Raw genomic sequence first — 23,001 nt, 5'->3', positions numbered from 1 at the left:
ACTTTTCTTTTGTTAAACCCAGACAGTGCTCATCTTCATTTATAAAGACTTGGCCCTCTAAGCGGCGAGTTTTCTAAGAAGATACTTTAAAATTCTCTCATTTCTACGTCAGGGGCCCTCGAAACTTCTGGTAAGTGTAGCATCCTTACAACGAACATTAGCATCCTTCCAATCTTAAAAATGAAACTGAGTTAGCATCAATGAACAGTTTTCACTTGAAAAAGAGATTTTTAAAATGAGTGTCAGTATTTTAGACTCTTTATACACAGAGAACAATGCTAGATGTACCAATTTGGATTTTTCTCCCTTCCTGGGCAATTAAATTTCTCAGTTTTATTACTAGAGAGTGTTAGGAGAAAGAAAAAAAAAAGTTAAAAAATCCTGTTTTGCCACTCCTAAAAAGATGAGGTGCTTGGTTAAACAGACACTAAGTACTTGGGGGATTCTGTCACTTATCTCTCTCCTTTAGCTATATGTTACTAGGAAGAGATTACAGTTCACAAAAGTTTATAAGTATACCCTCAGGTCATATAACTCCTGTAATCAAAAAATTTGATAACCTGAGTCATGCTAAAACCAATAGAGAAGAGTGATTTCTAAAGAGTGAGTCTTGGGTACACTTCTTTTCTAAGTTAAGAACACTTATTCTCTAATTTATGATTTACAAATCTGGATTTCTTTTCTTTTCCTTTTTTTTTTTTTTAGATTTTATTTATTTATTTGACAGAGAGTGAGAGAGCGAGCACAAGCAGGGGGAGTGGGAGAGAGAGAAGCAAACTCCCCAAGAGCAGGGAACCTAACTCAGTGCTCCATCCCAGGACCCTGGGATCATGACCTGAGCCTAAGACAGACGCTTAACTGACTGAGCCACCCAGGCGCCCCCTTAAGTCTATTTTTAATGCAGAGTGTATACTTAGAGAGTAGAATCTTCCCAGTAGCCTGATTAGAAATATCTTTTCATTATGTAATCAACTTGAAGGATGACATTTCTATGCCAGCTGTTCTCAATTTCCCTGACCTCCATGGAACATAGTAGGTCCAGCTGCTGGACTATTTAGTGGAATAAAGTAGTTGGATTCTTTCCTTGCCTATTTTCTGAAGAGGACAGTGTTGACCAAAATCTGTATACTTGTTGTTGGCCCTAGAAGAGCCTCGTGATAGGTATATGACAATTTTAAAAATTATTACCTGTGCCAATGGAGAAAAGTATATATAATACACAGAACAGTGGGTTAATATCGGGAATGCAGACAGATTTTCAGATATTCTTACATCTTTTCCTCTTCCAAATACTAGACTTCACCTTCTGTCAAATTAACCCTCCGCTAAAGGAGACATCAAGGAAAAGGAAATCACCACCACAGGTCATTTTATAGTACATGCTTGATTTTATTTCAGTGAATGTTTTTTCATTTGTTTTTTTCCCAGGCTTGGAGTCTAAGGGGAGTAAATCTGAGTCATAACAGTTAGGACTTCAACCAAGTCTAGTTAATTTTTTAGAAGCTTAGGGCAGTTATAGAGGAGTCTGGGGTCACAGGCACAGTTAACATTTAATGTCTGCTTTGGTTTCTGTGTTTTCTAGTGTCATTACTAGTGTCATTACTAGATTGGCAATAGCATGAGACTAATTCCTTTCATACCCACAATTGCCATCTGGGGGAAAGGGATTTTTTTTTTTTTTTTTAGCAATTTACCTTTGTTTTCCTAGAAATAATTTCAAGACGTATAGAAATGAGTACACAGATATAGTTGACTGTTAAACATTTATGTTTGTGGCAAAATAGTCAAGTTTTTAGATTAGAGTAAGGTGCACAGCGGTAAACCAAATTTAAATAACAGCATGACCATTCTCCTCTTATAATTGTTTCCCATTCTCTAAAGGAATTTATAAAAGCTCTAATTACCTTGTCCTGTATGGAGAGAATTAAGTGATGACTTGAGCATCACATTTAGTATGGATATAGATAACTTTTCTGTAGCCACTATATAATTTCTAATTTTCAGATTGGTTTGGCATAATATAGATTATTTTTTGCCACTAACAAGAAAATGAAAATTCTGAAAGTCAGAAAATCATGTCCTAGGTTCTGAAAGACAACAAGGATATTTTTAAGTTGACTGTGATTGTTGATTTGGAAATTAACTTTGTAAACAATTGAGACTTACTATACAAGGCTATGAGAATCCTGTCTCATTCTTCTGCAGTATAATTTGCTACATATTGAAAATTTATTCTTCATAATAAATAGTGTTCAGAAGCCTTCTTGTCTTATACGTAGCTTCATTTTTTGGACCCACTGAAGAATCGAGGTCTGACGTAATCCTTATACATAGAATAAAGAACACCTAGAAACAAAAAGACATATATCAATACGGTATTTGTGGAAAACAAGCACTGAATTTCTTACATTTGTGTTCTTCCAAAACTATCCCTCAATTTATTTTATTTTATTTTTTAAAGATTTTTTAAAATTTATTTATTCGACAGAGATAGAGACAGCCAGCGAGAGAGGGAACACAAGCAGGGGGAGTGGGAGAGGAAGAAGCAGGCTCATAGCGGAAGAGCCTGATGTGGGGCTTGATCCCAGAACGCCTGGATCACGCCCTGAGCCGAAGGCAGACGCTTAACCGCTGTGCCACCCAGGCGCCCCTATCCCTCAATTTTTTTTTTTTTTAAAGATTTTATTTATTTATTTGACAGAGAGAGAGACAGCCAGTGAGAGAGGGAACACAAGCAGGGGGAGTGGGAGAGGAAGAAGCAGGCTCCCAGTGGAGAAGCCTGATGTGGGGCTCGATCCCAGAACGCCAGGATCACGCCCTGAGCCGAAGGCAGACGCTTAACCGCTGTGCCACCCAGGCGCCCCCCTATCCCTCAATTTAAAAACAAATGCCTTCCATCTTATTAACTTTTGGCTTGGATCATGTAAGTGGCTCCAGACAAACAAACCTAAAAACGTTAGAGCCCTTTAAGAGCAATATAAACCTAAATCCAAATTTATACTGTTACTATGCCGCCCTAGAATTTGAATGTTAACATATTGATGGAGAGGGAGAGTGGGGAGATTCGGCTAGATAATAAGATAGAAATAATAAACATCTCAACCTAGCACACCTGTCTGCAGTGCCTACTTGTGTTCAGTGTCTCGAGGGAAACAGGTGAAGGGATCGAATCCTTGCTTCTAGAGGTTTACAGCCTAGTGGTTAAATTAGCTGTGAGCTAGGCAGAGAGATTGATGCAGGTCTTCCGTAAGGGTGAAGTCCTAGGGCTGTGCAGAAAGGGTAAGTAGTCAAGGGAAAGAGCCTGAGGGCTAGAGTTGTTTTCACTGACGTGTAGGAATGTCAGCATGTGTTCACAGAGCGAGTTAATAGAGTCCGCTCACCTCCCCCCCACCCCCACCATATCAGTTATCCAGACACCAGCTATCTAGTCGATTGTCTAAACTAAATCCTTTACTTCCTTTCCTTCTGCTTTTTTTTTTCTGACGCTGCTTGTTAGTATCTTCAAAGAGTGCGCAGAGAGTAAAGGGTGGGTAAAGTTGTTATTCTCGTCTGCACACTGCCGCCAGGTGAGGCAGCTGTCTGCAGTTTTCTAACGCAATAGTAGTATAACTCACCGATGTATAAAACCCAAGGCAAAAACATGTGTACTTGATGCCCTGTGGTATCTATAGAAACATTCTCAGATGCAGAGAGAATTGCAGAACTCATTTCCCTGTGCTTACTAGACAAAGATAATTCTTACCTCTTGCCTACCTCTTAAATGTTGGTGTTCCCTGGAGTTCTGATCTCAACTCTTTTCTCACCTCATTCACACCTCTTGCTTCACTGGTAAGCAAGTAAGATCTCTCTTCTGAATGTGAGACCCATATATTCGTTATACCATATGTGAAATTTCCACATACATAGATAGGTGGCGGCCAGACACTTAAATTGTGCATAAATAAATAAGTTGAACATGCCCCTCAAAGTGTTCATTTATTTATAAACAATAGAAATGTACTATGGCTGGTCTACCTATGAGGAAAGCTTTTCTGTTTTCAAGATAAAAATATTTTCGGGGGCGCCTGGGTGGCACAGTGGTTAAGCGTCTGCCTTCGGCTCAGGGCATGATCCTAGCGTTATGGGATCGAGCCCCACATCAGGCTCTTCTGCTATGAGCCTGCTTCTTCCTCTCCCACTCCCCCTGCTTGTGTTCCCTCTCTCGCTGGCTATCTCTATCTCTGTCGAATGAATAAATAAATAAAAATCTTAAAAAAAATTTTTTTTCGGGTAGCCCTCTTGGGTCTGCCCCCTCTTCAGAAGCTTTTGTACTCTCACTCAATAAACTTTATTATCGCTCAATAAACTTCGCATTGCTGCCCACCAAAAAAAAAAAAAAAGATAAAAATAGTTTCTTCCTGCATACCCATGGATCTCCGTATACATCTCCTAGGGTATGAGTACTCTGATTTGGAGACATCTGCCATAGGCACCTCAGTCAGTATAATATAAAATTAAGGGTTCCGGCTCTGGAGTAGATAGCCCATGCCATTGTGAGTGAGAAGTTTTTTTCCTCTTTAAGCCTCGGTTTCCTTATCTGGAAATGGGATTATAACAGCACTTACCTCTTACGGTATTGTTGAGAGAGACTTTGGTCTTTGTCCGGAGTTCCTGGCATACAGCTTCTAAAATGCTTGGAATTTCCCAGCTAGAGAGGGGCGCCTGGGTGGCTCAGTTGGCTGAGCGTCTGCCTCTGGCTCAGGTCATGAGTCCAGGGTCCTGGGATGGAGCCCTGCCTCAGGCTCCTTGCTCAGTGGGGAGCCTGCTTCCCTCTCTTACTCTGTCTGCCACTCCCCCTGCTTGTGTGTGTTCTTTCTTTCTCTCTGTCAAATAAATAAAATCTTAAAATTTTCCCAAATAGAGGAGTATCCCCCTTGGATTATACCGAATTTCTGTTAATGGGGTTACCCATGCTAGGCTCCTAGATAACTTCAGGATGTGGCTAGTCATGCCAGAAAGACCAACCGTATGATCAGAGGGTTCTTAGACCTCCAGGCTCTTTAGACCTCCACGGAGGGGAGTAGGACTGGAGATTGAGCTCTGTCGTGGGGCCAGTGATTCAATCATGCCTACATAATGAAGCCACAGTAAAACCTCTGGAGGCTGAAGCTCAGTTGAGTTGCTTGGTTGGTAGACACACTGATGTGCTGGAGGGGTGGCATGCCCTGATTCCGTAGGGAAAGGGTATAGAGCTTTAGAGTTTGGGACCCTCCCAGACCTTACCCTATATGTCTCAAATTGCCCGGTCTTGACTTATATACTTTATAATAAAACTGTAGTCATACGTATAGATCTTTCCTAAGTTCATAAGTTCTAGTGAAATATCAAACCTGAGGGAGTCTTGGGAACCCCTGAATTTGTAGCCAGTTGGTCAGAAGGGCAGGTGGCCTGGGCGCCCCCTCGTGGCTGGTGTGTGCAGTAACCGCAGTCTCTGGGAACCATGTGCGTAAACCTGTGGCATCTAAGGTGAGCTGCAGACGGTTGGCATCGGTACTGAAGTGCACACCAGGTGGTGTGAAGGTGGTATTTATTAAGATTAAATCACTGTAGTGTATACCTGAAACTAACATCATACTATATGTTAACTATACTGGAATGAAAATAAAAACTTAATAATAAAGTTTACCTACCAAAAAAGATTAAATGAGATAGTGTGATATATAAAGCAGAATGGCTTGCACATCATAAACACATTAACTATTAGCTGTTACTGTTTTGTCCAATATGCACTTATCCTCGCACCAACCCTGTTCTTCTTCATTCTTTATATTAGTGAAGGCACACCTTTTATCTGGTTGCCCAAACCAGAAACCTAGGAATCATCCTTGATTCCTCCTTCCTTCCTTCTCCTAATCACTTAGTTGCTGAGTCCTGAACATTTCTAGAATCCACGTCCTCTCCATTTTCATTATTACTGCTTTAATTCAGACCTAGTTCATCATCTAATTGACTTCTCTGCCTTTGTTCTCACCCCTGCTCTATAAACCCCCACTAACCATTTTCTTTTTCCTCATAGTGAAATATAATATGCATGGGAAATGGTAGACACAACCTAAACGACCAGATTAACAGACAGGTGTAGAGTGAATTGCCTGGAATTGCAAGTCAAGAAATAGGATGGGGCAAGCATCCTGGAAGCCCCTAGGTTTCCCTCTCTGACCATATCTCCCACTCCTCTCCATAGATAACCACTGTTCTGACTTTTCCGGTTGTGACCCTCTGTTGAAACAGTTTCATATCGCCTGTGTGAAGAGGCATCTTTCTCAGCTGCCATCCTGACTACGTTAGTCCCCTGTTGAAGTCTTCCGCTGACTCGTGTCATCTTGTTGACACCTCAGCTTGCAGCTGTATACATCTACCGGGGATTGTTTTCTTTCTTTCTTTTTTTTTTTTAAAGATTTTATTTATTTATTTGACAGAGATAGAGACAGCCAGCGAGAGAGGGAACACAAGCAGGGGGAGTGGGAGAGGAAGAAACAGGCTCATAGCGGAGGAGCCTGATGTGGGGCTAGATCCCGTAACGCCGGGATCACGCCCTGAGCCGAAGGCAGACGCTTTAACCGCTGTGCCACCCAGGCGCCCCCCGGGGATTGTTTTCTATCAGTGTAGCTATGCTGTCACTGTTTTTTTGCAGAATTCCTGTCCCTGCGTATTTCTGGGTTAGCTTGGCTCATAAGAGACATTTTGCTTGAGATTTGAAGGTGGAAGTTGAAGCAGCAGCTGCTATGGTCTTTTTACACTTGGAAGGCTTGGTGCAAGGTGCCAGGCGCTGTTGCACTTGGGCATGTTGTTTACCTGCTGGCTCACCTCGCCATTGCTGGGCAGCAGTCAGAGCCACAGATCCCTCAGCTCCTTCTGGATCTCCCCCTTGAGCTTCTTCAGCTCCTAGGCCAGGGGATGAGCTTCATGATAGAGGGTCCAGCTTCTCCTACAGGTCACGCCATGATCAAAGTTGGAGTCAGTAAGAGACTGACTCGAGTTTCTCACTCTTTGTGAGAAACAAAGATACAAAGTTTGGTATCCGAAGCTTCTAGAGGAACATAACCATGAAGGTAGGTTCTCTGAATTGGTTCTGGGTCATCTGGAATTGGTTCTCTGATCTGATTAGATTTAAAGATATTAATGGCTATTTTTTTTTCAGTAGTAAAGAGGATGCTAGCAGTCCATGGCATGCAGTAGTAAAACATTTCTTTAGATTGTCACCTATAGGTAACCTTAATTAGATGCCTACAGAAAACAGGCTTTGGGTGATCAGGTATTTACTGTCATAGAACATTTAGTGGAAATAAGGAGTATAATTAGGTTGGTTCCTTCCAAGTGTGCTGGAGAACTTGGGAAAACAAAATGATGGGCTCAGGGCTTTCAATTCCTTAATCCAGGTCCTGTGAAGGACCTGAAAGCCTTATGACTTTCCAGAAAGAAACTTAGCTCCCGTAGCTATGAGGCTGATATTTTTGAAAAACATACACAGGAACTAATCCTGTTAGTGGCTACTCACAACAATAATAAAATCCCCGACCTCACAAAGTCTCTTATGTCCAAGTTAGGGCATTGCTTTGGAAAGAGTGGGATCCTGAAAATTGGGATGGGGGACCTATGGGCAGGTTTCTGTGAAACAAGGTCCTTGAACCCCTATATCTGACTGAGACTCCTTTCCACTCCTTCCTGCGAATGACTAAAACTTGGACCAAAAGGAAATCTCCACTAAATGAAGTTGAAATGCCAGAGCTTTCTTGGTGTACGTCCAGGGTACAGCAGGGATTCTGTACTGGCAGTCATTCTTTACGGGGGCAATTTTGTTCCCCAGGGAAATCTGGCAATGTCTGGAGGCATTTTTGGTTGTCACATTGGAGGTGGGTGGGTGCTATCTGCGTCTGCTGCGTAGCTGCTGGGGATGCTACTGAACGTCTGGTAAAGCACAGGACAGCCCTCCACAACAGGGAACATCCCGTCCAGAAGTCAGCAGCGCGGAGGTGGAGAGACCCTGCCGTTACGGAAGGCATCCAAAGGCTTAGGGAGATTGGAATGTTCAAGTGATTTATGCTGCTCACTCACCCCCTAAATATATCTATTTCCTTCACCAGGGCTGTGAGAAATACATTTGTGAAGGGAGTCCCTGGCATCCTCGAAGAGAGTTCCGTGGTGACTGTCTTCTGTAAGCCAGAAATGACAGTGGGAATTGCTAGGCTCCCTGAATTCAGTAGAGATGGTGGGATCCTGAGTGGCAGGGGTCAAGTGGCATCACTTAATTGACAAACATGAGGAAAGCATGATTACTGTAATGGGCAGCAAAGACTAAACAGTAATCAGGATAGTCTAAGCCACAAAGATCTTTGGCGTTGGCTAATCGATTATGGTGTCCCTGGAGATAAAAGAGATGGGCAGCATACAAGCAGAAAAGCTCTAGGTTTGGTGAGTAGAAGTCTCAGCTGAGTCATCACAGTAGACAGCCATGTCCTAACCAAGTCCCAGATTTGAGTCACTTCACAGACCCGAGTCCCTTGAATAAAGGAGAGGTCAGATCTCCTTAAGAAAAGACCCTGTTACACAGCCAAAAATATAAATACTGTAAATACTCCATCTAGCCTTTCCTAAAGGGATCTGTGACCGACCGTTCACCAAGGTGCCTGGGCACGAGGAAGGGCAAATAATCACATTTGTGGGAGATTATTAAATATTGGTTCTGAATTGATACCAATGCCTTGAAAATTAGGGTGGTCTACCAGTCAAGCTAGGAGTTTATGGAGGTCAGGTAGTCAGTTGGCCTGGTGGGTCCCTGAATTATTTCCCCAGTTGTGGAATGTGTAATTGGAATGGACAAACCCAGCAACTGTCAGAATCCTCACATCACTTCCCTGACCTGTGGTGTAAGGGCTGTTATGGTCGGGAAAGCCAACTGTAAGCCATTCTACTTGCTTCTATCTACCAATAGAGTAAACCAAAGCAATACTACCTTCCCAGATGGATTGTAGAGATTAGTGCCATCATCAAGGACTTTCAAGATGCTAGGGTGGTGATTCCCACCACATACGCATTCAGTTTGCCTCTTTGTCGGGAAGACATGGATTTTGGAGAATGATAGTGGATTTCTATAAACTGAATCAGGTGATCACTCTGACTGCAGCTGCCATTCAGCTGTGGTTCCATGGCTAGAGCATGTTGGTACAAACATATTTGCTATTTGGTTTGCAGCTATTAATCTGGTTGATTTGTTTGTTTGTTTGTTCCTGTATACCTTTTAATAAAGACTCTCAGAAGCAGTGTGTTTTCACCTGGTAGGGTCAAAAGTATACTTTCACTATTCAGTCTCAGGACTACCTGAAGTCTCCAGCCTACACTGTAATCTAGTCTGCAGGGACCGTCATCATCTCTCCATTCCACAGGACATCACGTTAGTCCATTATATAGATCTGATCTATCAAGGGGAAATTAGGTCACTACTATACAAAGCTGTGTGTCTGGAATGTGTATCTTCTGGGGTATTTTTTAGTACTCCCATATCCTGTGATTAAAGACAATGGAAAACTATACCCAATACAAGCAGGATGGCTAATGACCCAGACCATTTAGGAATGAAGGTATGGGTCACCATGCCAATCAAATAACCTTTAATAGCCAAGGTGCTTACTGAAGGAAAGGGAGTATGAAATGGCTCGAACATGGTGATAACACCAACCATGACCATCTGACCAGTTGTAGAAACAGTCTGATAGCTAGGACTATTTCTTCCTTATTTTGATTTGAATACATTTGTGTATACATTAACCTTTTTTTTTCCTATTTGCCACTTCCATTTATCTACTGTCTAATGTAAGAAGTATTAATTATCCTTATATTTCAGGATTTAGCTTACAGGATATCAAAGGGAAATGTGACTCTGCTCAAAGACAAATCAACGCCACTCAAAGAAGGATAAACGGATTTTGTATTCTCTTTTGGGAGAGAATTAACATGTTTTTGGTTATACATTGGATGGTTGACTTTGCCATCGTCTTTATTTCAAAATTAAGTGTATTGAAAGAGGTGTAGATGGATGCCAGGTTGACAAGGGGTAGACAATGGTGAATTTGTATTGTGTCAGCTTAGCTAAATTATAACTACATTTTCCAGAATTCCTTTCCTTTTATTCCCTGAGTTATTGCAAAAGGGACATTTAAAAATTTTTTTTATTATATTATGTTAGTCACCATACTAACTTCCGATGTAAAGTTCGATGATTCATTAGTTGCGTATAACACCCAGTGCACCATGCAATACGTGCCCTCCTTACTACCCATCGCCAGTCTATCCCATTCCCCCCCCCCCGAGGCCCCCAGTTTGTTTCTCAGAGTCCATAGTCTCTCATGCTTCATTCCCCCTTCTGATTACCCCCCCTTTCTTTATCCCTTTCTTCTACCAATCTTCCCAGTTCTTATGTTCCATAGATGAGAGAAATCGTATGATAATTGTCTTTCTCTGCTTATTTCACTTAGCATTATCTCCTCCAGTGCCGTCAAAAGGGACATTTTGCATAAGATTTAGAAGGCAGAAGTAAAGCAGCAGCCAAATTCATTTTATGCTTGGAAGGCACTGCTGAAACATATTTTTGCTTATCTGCTGGTCCCCTTTGTTGGCACAGGGCAACAACTAGGAGTACAACTGCTGTGGCTTCTGTCACATTTCCTCCTTCACCTTTTCTGACTCCTTGGCCAGGTCCATGTTTAGCTCCAATGAAGGGCATCATTTTTTCCCTCTGTCACTCCCATCATCGAATTTAGAGGCATAGAGATGGTGAGAAATCCACAAGGGTTCCAAACGGTCCATCCTGTGTGTTCCCAGCTCATCCTTGCAGGTTCCAGATTTTTCTTGCTTCTCTCACTTTACATCTACTTTTTCATTCTAAGTGCTTGCCCGGCCCACTGCAGGCCCCAACTGCTGATACGTAGGCGAGAGCCTCACAGTTACGTAATTCCAAATGCCTATAGTAAGTCTCTTATATATTACTGCTGGTAGCTCTGCTTCTCTCATCGAACACTGCCTGCTTCACTCACCACACCAAGCTACGTCGAGTTCCACAATGTGCCATGCTTCTGTGTCTTTGTTTTTTCCTCTGTCTCGAATCGCGATCTCCTTCTCTGCCTAGCTAATTCCTCCACATGCTTGGCTCACATAGTTTCCATCCTTAGAGAAGCCTCCCCTGGACTCTGGGCGCTAGTTAGAGGCCCCTCCTTTGTGCTTGTGCTCCCAGAGCAACTGTGCTATCTCTGGCATGGTATCTGCGATTTTATACTGTCTCCTTCTGTTCTTGGTCGTTCTCCCTAAGGAGACTAGCCTCTTTGAGGGTAGGGACTGAGTCTTATCTTTGTATCTCTAGACTGGCACAGGCCTTGCACATGGCAAGTGCTCAGGAGATGTTCGCTAAATGATGAAAATGAGCATTGTGATTCTGTAGTGAAGTTTCTTGTATTTTGTTCAACACCTGCATTTCACAGCCCATGGTAATAAAGTAATTACCATATAACTCCCTATACGCAAGCCCCACACCCATCATTCTGTAATCCTAGACCTCCTCTTAGGCTGACTCAACTCTGCACAGCATGAAGGAGAACTAAGAGCATTGTGACTTGTTCTCACTAATGTGCACAAAAAGAAAGTTTTAGATAACTAAGGTCCCGAAGTGGACTTCTTGTTAGAACTATCTGGTTTAGCTATTGATATAACTGAAATTAACCAGATAATTTGACACCTGTTCTTTGGATTCGACTGTGTTAAATATTGCTTAATTTATGGGCTAATTAAAAAAGGTTTGCCTATTGCTCAGACTGGGAATAAAAGGAGAACAGATGTTGAGACTTGTGGGCTCTAAAAATATATTCTTCCCAGTTAAAACTACATTAATAATTATATCTGCTGTTCACGTAGGCTGGGAGCTATGACTTAGGTGAGCGATAAAGGCTGGAATCTAGAACCACTGCTTTAGTTGGGCTCCATAGGGTACAAACCGTTCACTGCTCCTTTCACTATGCAAGATAACAGAACCCATAACCTAGTTCTCTACCTTTTTAAAATTTTTTAGGTATAATTGACCTACAACATTATATTTGTTTCAGATGTACAAAAGTGATTCATTATTTGCATATACCGTAGTGATCACCACAGTAAGTCAGTTAACGTCTGTAACCATGCATAGTTACAGAAGTTTTTTTCTTGTGATGAGAACTTTGAAGATCTACTCTCTTAGCAACTTTCAGATATACCAAACAGTATTATTAATTATAGTCACCATGCTGTACATTACATCCCCAGGACTTATTTTATTTTTCATTATTTATTTTTTTTAAAGATTCAATTTATCTGTTTGAGAGAGAGAAAGAGAGAGTGCATGCAAGAGCCGGGGTGGGAGAAGGGTGAGGGACAAGCAGACTCCCCACTGAGTGTGGAGCCCAATGCGGGGCTCGATCCCATGACCCTGAGATCATGACCTGAGCCAAAATCAAGAGTTGGACGCTCAATGGATTGAGCTACCCAGGTTCCCCAGGACTTACTTATTTTATCACTGGAAGTTTGTACCTTTCGTCTGCGGTTTTTTTCTTTCAGTGCTTAAAATACCAAGAAGTTAAAGCCTCTTATGGGGAAGTAACTTCAACCAAGTGAAGTTCTCTGTCTTTCTTACCATTCCTCCTCCATTATATCACCTTGACCCAGTATTCATTTTCTAAAATAAATTAAAATATTCTTAAAGACAGCTGAACACAAGATAGGAATTAAGCAGGTTACCTAGAGTCACAGCTCCTACAACAAATCCTTGGGCAGCAACTCTCATGTGAATAAGATGGATGGACATTTTCTGATCTTTTCTGTACTTTAACTTGTAAAGACCATAGGACACCACAGTCATAAAACCTGCTATTCCTGTGAATTAAAAAAAACAGAGGTTATGTAAATAGTAGGCTAGAATCCCCAAGATTTAGAGAGCTTTACAGAAGACTGTCCAAAGGATCAGTACTTGGAAGATAAGCAGGCCAGACACCCAAGAATACTTTAAGAAGAACCCTGCTGGATTTGATTTGATTTGATTTGATTTTTTTAAGATTTTATTTATTTGACAGAGAGAGCGAGAGAGCACAAGCAGGGGGAGCAGCAGAGGGAGAAGCAGGCTCCCCACTGAGCAGGGAGCCCAATGCAGGGCTGGCTCAAACCCAGGACCCTGGGACCATGACCTGAGCCAAGTGCCCCTGATCCGCCAGATTTTAAAATAGACCCTTAACAAATGTGGATTCAATATACACGGTTTTGACTCTTACCAGAAAAACCTGAATCATGTAGTATAGTAATTTCTAATGTTCCTGAGGCAAAATCTTCTATTGTGCATGCTGAAAGGCTTTTATTTGAGGCAAGTCACTAAGCCAGTGAGCAAACCAACCAAACATCCCAGCATCCATAGCTTTCAAATGTTTGGCTTTCCTCCTCTCTACTTGTTATCAAATAAGGAGTTAACCTAGTAAGGTGATAAAAATTTTGATCTTCTAAGAAATGAGATATTTAAGTTTTAATGAGATGAAAAGGTATGAATATTTTCACAAGAAATATGTGACTCCAGAAAGATCTGTGACTCTAGAAAACTCCAGAAGCACACACGAATATTTCTATATTCCCCACAAATGTCAAGGGGTGAATATACTGCTGTGACAACCAAGATCCTGTAATTGGCTCTAAGACAGAAAACTGACCAACTGAATAGGAAAGATTCTAGAAAGAGATTTAAAACACTGTGAGAACAAATTCATGACAAATCAAAATAACCAAATAACATAAAGGAATAGTTACTTAATAAATACCATCAGTACAATTTTTTGGTATGGTGAACTAATTTGGATTTGTATCTCACAGCAAACCGTACAAAAAAATCTGCATGGGTTAGATTTAAATGCAAACACAAAAATATCAGTAAAAACTAGAAGAAAACAGAATAGCATATTTATAACATCTAAAAGAAGGTAAAGTAGACTTTAGAGAAAATGATGAGGACAAAATGCCATATTTTGACATAAGAATAGAGAAATCCTTGCATGATAAAAGCATGGGTCTATTTTTGGGGTTCTCTCTTCTATCTTGTTGATTATGTATTTATCCCTCCAGCAACACTACACTGTCTTGATTACCATAGCCATATAGTAGGCCTCAATATCAGATACAGTGATTTCTCCCAATTTATCCTTTTTTTTTTTCCTTTAAGATTATTTTAGGACTTCTGCCTTCACATGTAAATTTTAGAATAAGCATGTCTTATCTACAAAACCTTGCTGGGATTTAGATAGGAATTACATGAAACCTGTAGGTCAGTTTGGGGAGAACTGACATATATTCTTTGTATTTATATTCTTCTTTACTATATATTTGGTCTTGCAATCCGTGGACACAATACCACATGTAGTCTTTACATTTATTTGGGTCCTTTCTGATTTCTTTCATTAACATTTTGTAATTTTCAGCATACAGATTGTATACATGTTTTGTTACGCATATATCTAAGCATTTCATTTTCTTTGGAGTGATTGTGAATAGTGTTATGTTTTTAATTTCAGTTTCCATATGTTTGTTGCTAATATATAGACATGCAATTGATATTTATGTAGGATAGCAAGTTTGGATTATTTATGTTGGCACATGTGTGTCTCTGGGTGGGTGAGGATATATTCTTTCAGAATCCATTTATTTTTTTTTTAATTTTTTTTAAAGATTTTATTTATTTGACAGAGTGAGAGGCAACCAGTGAGAGAGGGAACACAAGCAGGGGGAGTGGGAGAGGAAGAAGCAGGCTCCCAGCGGAGGAGCCTGATGTGGGGCTCGGTCCCAGAACGCCGGGATCATGCCCTGAGCCGAAGGCAGACGCTTAACGACTGAGCCACCCAGGCACCCCCAGAATCCATTTAATAGATGGAAGTAAGAGAGTAATTGCATTTACACGTATATTTTATAGGCTGATTAGCAAGTGAAATAAAAATTAAAATGACAAAAACAGCAAAAAACAAATAGTAATAAAACAGTGGTAGGCACATTGACAAGCAGGTGCAATGCTGAAAGCTCTGTAAGTTTAGCCACATCTCACCAACTCTGGAAATATATAGTAAGTGGTATTAAACTGAACATCCTTCCTGCCCTGGAAATTCATATTCCAAGGAATTAAGCAAAAGAAACATCAAGAAGTTGACAGAGATATTTATGGCTACACTACGTATGAGGAAAAACTGAAAAACAGCAACAAAAACTGAACAACAAACTGAAATGGCCCAAAGAGAGGAAACACTGCCAGAGCTATGAAAAAAGTTGTGAAGTATAGGAAGTGCTAAAACACAGAAATATACATATGAAAATGTTAAGTGAAAGGAGCAAAAACAAATTATCAACAGAGTTTCAGTATATATGTAATGTATGCACAGACCTTAACAGTGATCATAAGACAATATTAAACAATATAAATAGATTATAATGATGGAAGTTGTTTAATAAATAAAAATGTTTTATAAATTTCCTGCAGCAGGAAATACATCGTAGATATTATTAAAATAACAATAGCTAAACTATTCAACAATATTCAATTTTATCATTTATTTTCTAGCAAAAACTTGATTCTCTTCCCTTATCAAATCAAGGCTCTGTTCTTAGTTAAATTGTTTTGTTTCCTTTGGAGATTAAAGTCAGAACATTTACTGTTTTCCATATAGTGTCACTGTAGTTTGTATATAATTGAATTTAGCTAGAAACACTTTTATCTTTCTACTTTAATCACCTTAAATGTCTCTGGAAAAATAATTTGATTTATGATAGCCACACTGATTAATCTCTGTTCATGACAGTGGTCTGTCTGTACAAGTGGCGTCAAGTTCTTGAGTTTTTTTCTAGTTAAAAATGCTAAGGAAGATGAATTGAATTAATCACTATAACATTATTTGCTCCCATTTTTTATGGGTGTTATTATCACGTTGTTGTTTTGTTTTGTTTTAAAGATTTTATTTATTTATTTGACAGAGAGAGACAGCCAGCGAGAGAGGGAACACAGGCAGGGGGAGTGGGAGAGGAAGAAGCAGGCTCCTAGTGGAGGAGCCTGATGTGGGGCTCGATCCCAGGACTCTGGGATCACGCCCTGAGCCGAAGGCAGACGCTTAACGACTGCGCCACCCAGGCGCCCCTATTATCAAGTTTTAATCAAATTAAATTAGACTTCTAAACAGCATATTACTATAAAGTAAAATTTTGATTCTTTTTGATATGCAAATAATGACATTTATGAAGTTGCTAGATTGGCAGTGACAATGAAAACCTAACGACATGCCTGTTGGGAAGGTCTTAAGGAATTAATCACTTACGTAAATTACACTTACATAATGTAAGTCTCATTTAAATAAGCTATTTTAATAGTTTCCAGACCAAATGAACACCAGGAAAGAGTCAAGGCTGCAGTATATAATAATGCTTAGATTAGCTTACGCATCCAAAAGAAGAAAGAGAAAGCTTCAGTTTTAAAACATAATATTTTGTGCTTATGTGCTTAGATTTTGTGGGGTCTTTTAAAGTCCAGATACAGAGTATTTGTTCTAAATGTAAACATATTAAGTCTGTGTTGGGAAAGGATAAAGAGGCTAAGACTCCAGGTCTAATTATAATCACACTTCTTTAATCTACAGTTTACTTAACCATCAGCCTCCACATCTGGAACACATTGGGAAACCTGCAAAAAGGGCCCCGGGACACAAGCATCACGAAGTCCGTGCTCTCCAGTGCACAGACAGGCAGGGAGGCAGGGGGCCTAGGCTTTCGTTCAGAGCTGCTTGACTCGGAAGTGACTCACAGTTCGTGAAACTTGTGTATCTAGCTTCTGGTGCCACCGAATGCTAGAGGCAGGTTTTGATTGCACTCAACAGTAATGGAAGCGACAGAAAAACCTGCAAATACCAGACACGAGAACTTAAGGGTTGGAGTGAGAGGACAGAGAGACATAACGCATCTCCGTCGCTAACAGACTTCCAGTATAATGAGCCCATGCTGCTGATGACCTTGAGTCATCACAAAAGTGTTAAAGTTCATTCACTCTATTCCAGTTAGCGTGGCTGGGAATCAGTCATTTGAGATGGACCTGGAATGAAGGGGACTTAAATAAACAAGATTTGAAGCTTCATAATATTAATAGCTAACATTTACTGGGGATTTGCCATATACTAGAAACTGTTCTGAAAGTTTAACTCACTTTAGAGGGGGTTCGCTTCACTTAACATGAAAAATTCAATGATATAAAACATCTCATTCCTCAAAGATACTGGGTAAAGCATTATTACAAAGAGTTCCCCGGTGTCCAGTCAAGGCTTGTACTTACCTACGGGGACAAAGGGGGAGTCCCTAGATTTCCTGAGCAGTCGGGAGAGTTGGCCTTCTTCCTCATCTGCTGACCACTGGTTATCTGAAGACATATTTCTCTCTAGTAACAGGAGGGAATAAATGTGGTTGCTGCAAATCATTAAAAATCTGTTTATCCTCTCCTACTATGTTGTTGGTCATGTGTTCGACTGTCTTCAATTTGCTTGATCTGCCTGTCTGCTCAATGGAAATAAACAGTCATGTTTCCTTCATCCTTTTCATTATGGAATCCTTTCATTTTGTTTGGGTTAAGGGGTAATGATAATCAGATTCCATGAATACAGAGTAAAGACAGATCGTAATTGGGTTATTCAGTCTCCTTTCACTGCTCAGCATTTGAGATCATTGGGAACCTCAGCACTGCTTCCACAAACAGAAAGAGCGTACTTTTACAAAATATCATTTGAAAGAACGATGGCAGTGCCAACATAGGCAAAATTACCTCCCAATTTACAGGTGATGGGAGAGGGATGTGCAGGGCATTATGAAGTCATTGAGAGATTTACCAAGCACCGACCACGACCCAGGTGCTATGCCAGACAGTGGAAATAATCTCCCTTGTCTACACAGGAATGAGGAAACTCGCAAGAGCAACCATAATCACACTCACCATGGTTTAGCAAGCACCTCAGTCCATTATTTGTGCAACCCACCATTTTCACCTAAAAATTCAAATACGGTGGTTTCATCCTATGAATCCGCTTTCATCAGAAAATGTAACCTGGCAAGTGGCAGAAGGAGCGTACCTTTGGCGTAGCCCACCACCTCTGTCTGTCTCCTGGTGTTCCTTCAGCAGGACGCTGTAGATCAGAAGAGGCTTTTTAAGTCCAGGACACATTTATGTGCAATTTCCTACTAATTGACAATGGGAAAGCCCAGGACCAATCCTCCCCCACCCCAGGGGGCGTGGCCAGCTGGTATTGGCCAAGGTTTCCACATCCCCAGCTTGGAAACTCGCTATTAACAGCACCTGGACCACAAACGCTAGGTTGTCAAAGACGTTGAAGAAATATTAAGGCTTTGAAGAAGATGCTTTTACTTTTACTCTGCCTTCACAGGGAGCTCCCAACTTCCCTCTCTGGCTGTGAGTCCCCCTACCTGATTCCAGGACCCCAAGTTAAGAGGAAAGTGGGCCCACTGTTACAACACTGGGCGTGGGTGGCAGCGGACATTATTAGCCATCTGAGGCCAAGATTTTTGTCTTTAAAGAATATGCACTTGCGAGAGGGACACCTGGGGTGAGGTGCCACGGGCCTGCCCGGGGTCACCTGGAGGCGAGGCCCTCACACCTGTGACCGCGGCAGAGCCTCGAGCTGCACGAGCGCCCCGCTGGGAAGGGCGGGAAGTCCCTGCACCCGCGGCCAATCCGAGGGCCGGGCAGGTGGGCGGGCGCCGGGAGGTGCTGAGTCAGCGGCTGCCCTGAGCCCGTGCGGGGAGCACGAGTCTTGGACGGCTCCTGGGGCAGGCTGGTGTGGACGCCGCTTTTGCCCCCCGGCGCTTGAGGCCTGGGGAAGTCCTGGCTCACGGCCTCTTCCTGACTGCAGCCACAAAGACGGGCGCAGACGACCAGGTAGCGTTCACGGTTTTTTCCTTACAGCTTTAATTTTTTTAAATAATTTCAAATTTACAGAGAAGTTCCTAGAATACTACACAGAATTGCAAGCCCGACACCCAGATTCCCTCTTGTTAACATTTAACCACATTTGCTTTATCATTTTTCTCAAGAAAAATCTCTCCCTTTCTTCCTGAGAACCATCTGAAAGCAAGTTGTATACTGGTGCGCCCTAACCCCTAAAAACTCTTGTAGGCTTTTGGGGCATTCTTTTCTGTAGCCATAGTACCGTAGTCAAAATCAGAATAGTAGTATTGCTATAATACTATAATCGAAAGGTGTTATTCTTATTTGACCAGTTAAGGTCCCAATGAAGACCTTAATGACCATTTTTTTTCCTAGTGTAAGACTCAGTGGGAATACATACTGAGTTTGGTTGTCACGTCTCTTTATTTCCCTCTAACTTGGAACGTTTCCTTAGTGGTTGTATTAGTCAAGATTCTCTAGAGAAACAGAACCGGTAGGAGATACATATATACACACACGTATGTATGTATGAGCTCGCGTATCGCCATAGGCCTCTGTTCATGTATATATACTTAGAGATGAGGAGATTTGTTGTACGAATGGGCTCGTGATTGTGGGGGCTGCGAAGTCTCATGATCTGCCATTTGCAAGCTGGCAATGGTGTAAGTCCCTGTCCAAGGCCAAGGCCTGCGAACCAGGAGCCCTGATGTCTGAGGTCAGGAGAAGATGGACGTCCCAGCATAGGCAAGGAGCAAATTCCCCCTTCGTCTGCCTTTCTGTTCTGTTCAGGCCCTCAGTTGGTTTGATGATGTTCAGCTGCATTGGTGAGGGTGTTCTTTATTCAGTCTCCAAATTCAAGGGCTAATCTCTGTGGGAAACACCTTCACAGACACACCTAGAAATAATGTTTTACCAGCTATCTGGGCATCGCAGTCCAGTTGACATAAGGCTAATCCTCACAATCTTCTTTTGTCTCACGACCCTGATATTTTGCTAATGCAGGCCAGTTAATGTGTAGGATGGTTCTCAATTTAGCTTTTTCTGATCCTTTCTCATCATTAGGTTGAAGTTACACGTTTTTGTCAGAATACCGGAAAGGGGATGCTGTGTCCTTGGTGTACGATATCAGAGGCACGTAAGTTAGTTTGTCTGGTGGTAGTAACTTTGATCTGCTGTTCCGATAAGTGACTGACAACTGGTTATCCAGAGGAAAAAGAGCCCTGATTTGTAATATTTGCCCATTTCCATGGTGTAAATACGCCCACAGTGGCCAATTTCAAGCTTCCGTTTGTCATCACCAAACACAAATTGGCAAGAGATGTGCCACTCCTGAGTCGGTGTGAGTTTACTCTGGCACACCACAGTTTTGATCATTGGGATTGAGGTGGTATCTGCCGATTTCTGTAAAGTTACCATTTTTTCCCTTTATACTATATAAGTATTTTGTGAGGAGCTACTTTAATATGATATAAATATACTGTTATTTTTCAAACCTTTACCCATTAATTTCAGCATCCATTGATGACCCTTGCCTGAATCAATTAATATTATGTTTGCCAGATGGTAATTTTCTAAGTCCATCATTTTTATAATTTTCACTTGGCATTCTAATAAAGGCATCGCTTTCCCTTCTTTCTTACTTTCCCCGAGGGAGAGAGAATCCCAAGCAGACTCCCCACTGAGCATGGAGCCTGATGTGGGGCTCAATCCCACAACCCTGAAACCATGATCTGAGCTGAGATCAAGAGTCAGATGCTTAACTGATTGAGCTCCCAGGTGCTTCCCCCAACCCTCACATTTATTTTACTATTTTTTTCTTCTTTCCTATATAATTATTCATTTATATCTGTTTGAACTTATGAATTTCTATTTCATTCAGTGGCTCATAATCCATTGCTATCATTATTTATTTTGATGATCAAATTGTCCCAGATTTGGCTATTAGGAGCCCCTTTAAGCTGGCTTCTATGTCCTATTGACATGACCCCATCATTCTTTAAACATTCTTCTTTATATTCTGGCATAACAAGATGTTCCAGGCTAAATTTGTACTTTTTCTTCCCCAGTCCTGAAATCGGCCATTTCTCTATGGAGCCCTAACTCATTTTAGTGAAGAATGGTATTTAGAAACCAAGTTCTGGGCGTTACAGGTGTTCATCATTACTGGAGTGTCATTACTTCTAGGCCCTCTCAGCAGACAGAATTAGGATTTGTATCTGTGTCTAGTCTATTTTATTCCTATGTATCTATCTATATTAAAATCATGAGTGGGTAGTAACATCTCCAAGTTTAACCCAATTCCACAGGGTTCATTCTGGTCTTCCCCTTTTCATATTTGTGATTCTCTCTGAGAAGACTCCCACTATCTTCAGGATATTTACTTATTTGCCTAATTCTGGAGAACACAAAAATTCATTTAAGAATTTCTGACCCATACTTCTGTGAAAGACAAACCTATTAAATATTTCTTATAGTTCTTTTTTGTCAGAGGGAAAATAGTCAAAATACTGTCTTCAAAAATCACTTGGAATGAAAACATATTTCTTTTTTTTTTTTTTTAAAGATTTTATTTGTTTATTTGACAGAGATAGAGACAGCCAGCGAGAGAGGGAACACAAGCAGGGGGAGTGGGAGAGGAAGAAGCAGGCTCATAGCGGAGGAGCCCGATGTGGGGCTCGATCCCATAATGCCAGGATCACGCCCTGAGCTGAAGGCAGATGCTTAACCGCTGTGCCACCCAGGCGCCCCTGAAAACATATTTCTACATGAAAACTTGTGTGCAGATATCCATAGCATCATTATTTTCAGGACCAATAAATGGAAACAACCCAAACATCCATCATTTGATGGAGAAAGAAAATGTGATCTATCCATACAATGGAATATTACTTGGGCATAAAAAGAAATGAAATACTGATGTGCTATACAATAGATGAATCTTGAAAACATGCTAAATGAAAGAAGCCAGGCACAAAAGACCATATAATGTGTGATTCCATTTATATGAAATGTCCAGAATAGGCAAATCTATAGAGAAAGAAAATCGATTAGTGGTTGCCTAGGGCTCTGAGAGACAGTGGGGGGAAAATAGGGAGTGACTGCTCATGGTTACAGAGCCTTTGCAGGGGTTAATGAAAAAAATTTTAAATAGATTGTGATGGGGGCACCTGGGCAGTTCAGTTGGTTAAGTGTCTGCCTTGGGCTCAGGTCATGATTCTGGGGTCCTGGGATCGAGCCCGGAGTTGAGCTCCTTGGTCAGTGGGGGAGCCTGCTTCTCCCTCTCCCTCTCCCTCTCCCTCTCCCTCTCCCTCTCCCTCTGCCTCTGCCTCTGCCTCTGCCTCTGCCTCTCTCTCTCTCTCTGTCAAATAAAATCTTAGATAGATAGAGAGATAGAGAGATAGAGAGATAGAGATAGATGATGGTTGCACAACTCTGAATATAATAAAAACCAGTAGGGGCACCTGGGTGGCTCAGTTGCTTAAGCTGGCAGCTGTTGATTTAGTCTCAGGTCATGATCTCAGGGTCCTGGGATCGGGCCCTGGGTTGGGCTCTGCACTCAGCACAGAATCTGCTTGAGGATTCTCTCCCCCTGCCCTCCCACCACTCATGCTCTCTCTCTCTCAAATAAATTTAAAAATCCTTCTTACAAAGCCACTTAATTGTATACTTTAGGCAAATTTTATGCTATGTGAATTATATGTTAATAAAGTTTTTTTTTTTTTTAAGTTACTTGGAAAAAAAGCTGTTTGGGTTGCTTTTTCTTTCCCCCCACTCCTGCATCAATGTGGTTAGTCTTCGTTTGGAATACAGTTAGATGTTTTTTTATTTTTCCATCTTAGGGCCCCCCTCATTTTTCTTTTTTCTTTCTTTTTTTTTTTACATAGACATTCTTTTGCATATTTTATGTATGACATTAACATGGTTGCAAAAATCAAAACTAAAATGATACATTTAAAAACGTATCACTTCTCCTCTTTATTTCTACTCTCTTC

General features: G+C 41.2%; 2 protein-coding genes across 8 annotated transcripts in view; one reads left to right on the top strand and one right to left on the bottom strand.

Annotated features, from left to right (window-relative positions):
- Window positions 1–20,797, top strand: part of SLC11A2 (solute carrier family 11 member 2) — a 56,158-nt gene extending 35,361 nt beyond the window's left edge. For 2 of the 7 annotated variants that reach the window (XR_007189459.2, XR_007189457.2), the window contains exon 18: window positions 23–2,272. The gene's annotated coding sequence lies outside the window, so the exon portion shown is untranslated. Of the gene's footprint in view, window positions 1–22; window positions 2,273–9,880; window positions 13,812–16,703; window positions 18,632–20,071 lie in introns of those variants that run through there. The other 5 variants (XR_007189460.2, XR_003317002.4, XR_007189458.2 and 2 more) reach the window with 5 other exon arrangements.
- On the bottom strand, window positions 1,668–17,485 carry HIGD1C (HIG1 hypoxia inducible domain family member 1C). Its single transcript, XM_026501879.3, has 3 exons — window positions 17,390–17,485; window positions 12,796–12,930; window positions 1,668–2,346 (listed from the first exon to the last, which is right to left on the bottom strand). The coding sequence occupies exons 1-3, from the start codon at window positions 17,481–17,483 to the stop codon at window positions 2,282–2,284; spliced, it is 294 nt and encodes a 97-aa protein (XP_026357664.2). The 5' UTR covers window positions 17,484–17,485; the 3' UTR covers window positions 1,668–2,281.
- Window positions 20,798–23,001: the final 2,204 nt, after the last annotated feature.

This window comes from Ursus arctos, unplaced genomic scaffold, assembly GCF_023065955.2.
Source record: "Ursus arctos isolate Adak ecotype North America unplaced genomic scaffold, UrsArc2.0 scaffold_26, whole genome shotgun sequence".
Taxonomy (NCBI): domain Eukaryota; kingdom Metazoa; phylum Chordata; class Mammalia; order Carnivora; family Ursidae; genus Ursus; species Ursus arctos.
The sequence above is the reverse complement of the archived record's forward strand: the minus strand, read 5'-3'. Positions and strand labels throughout refer to the sequence as shown.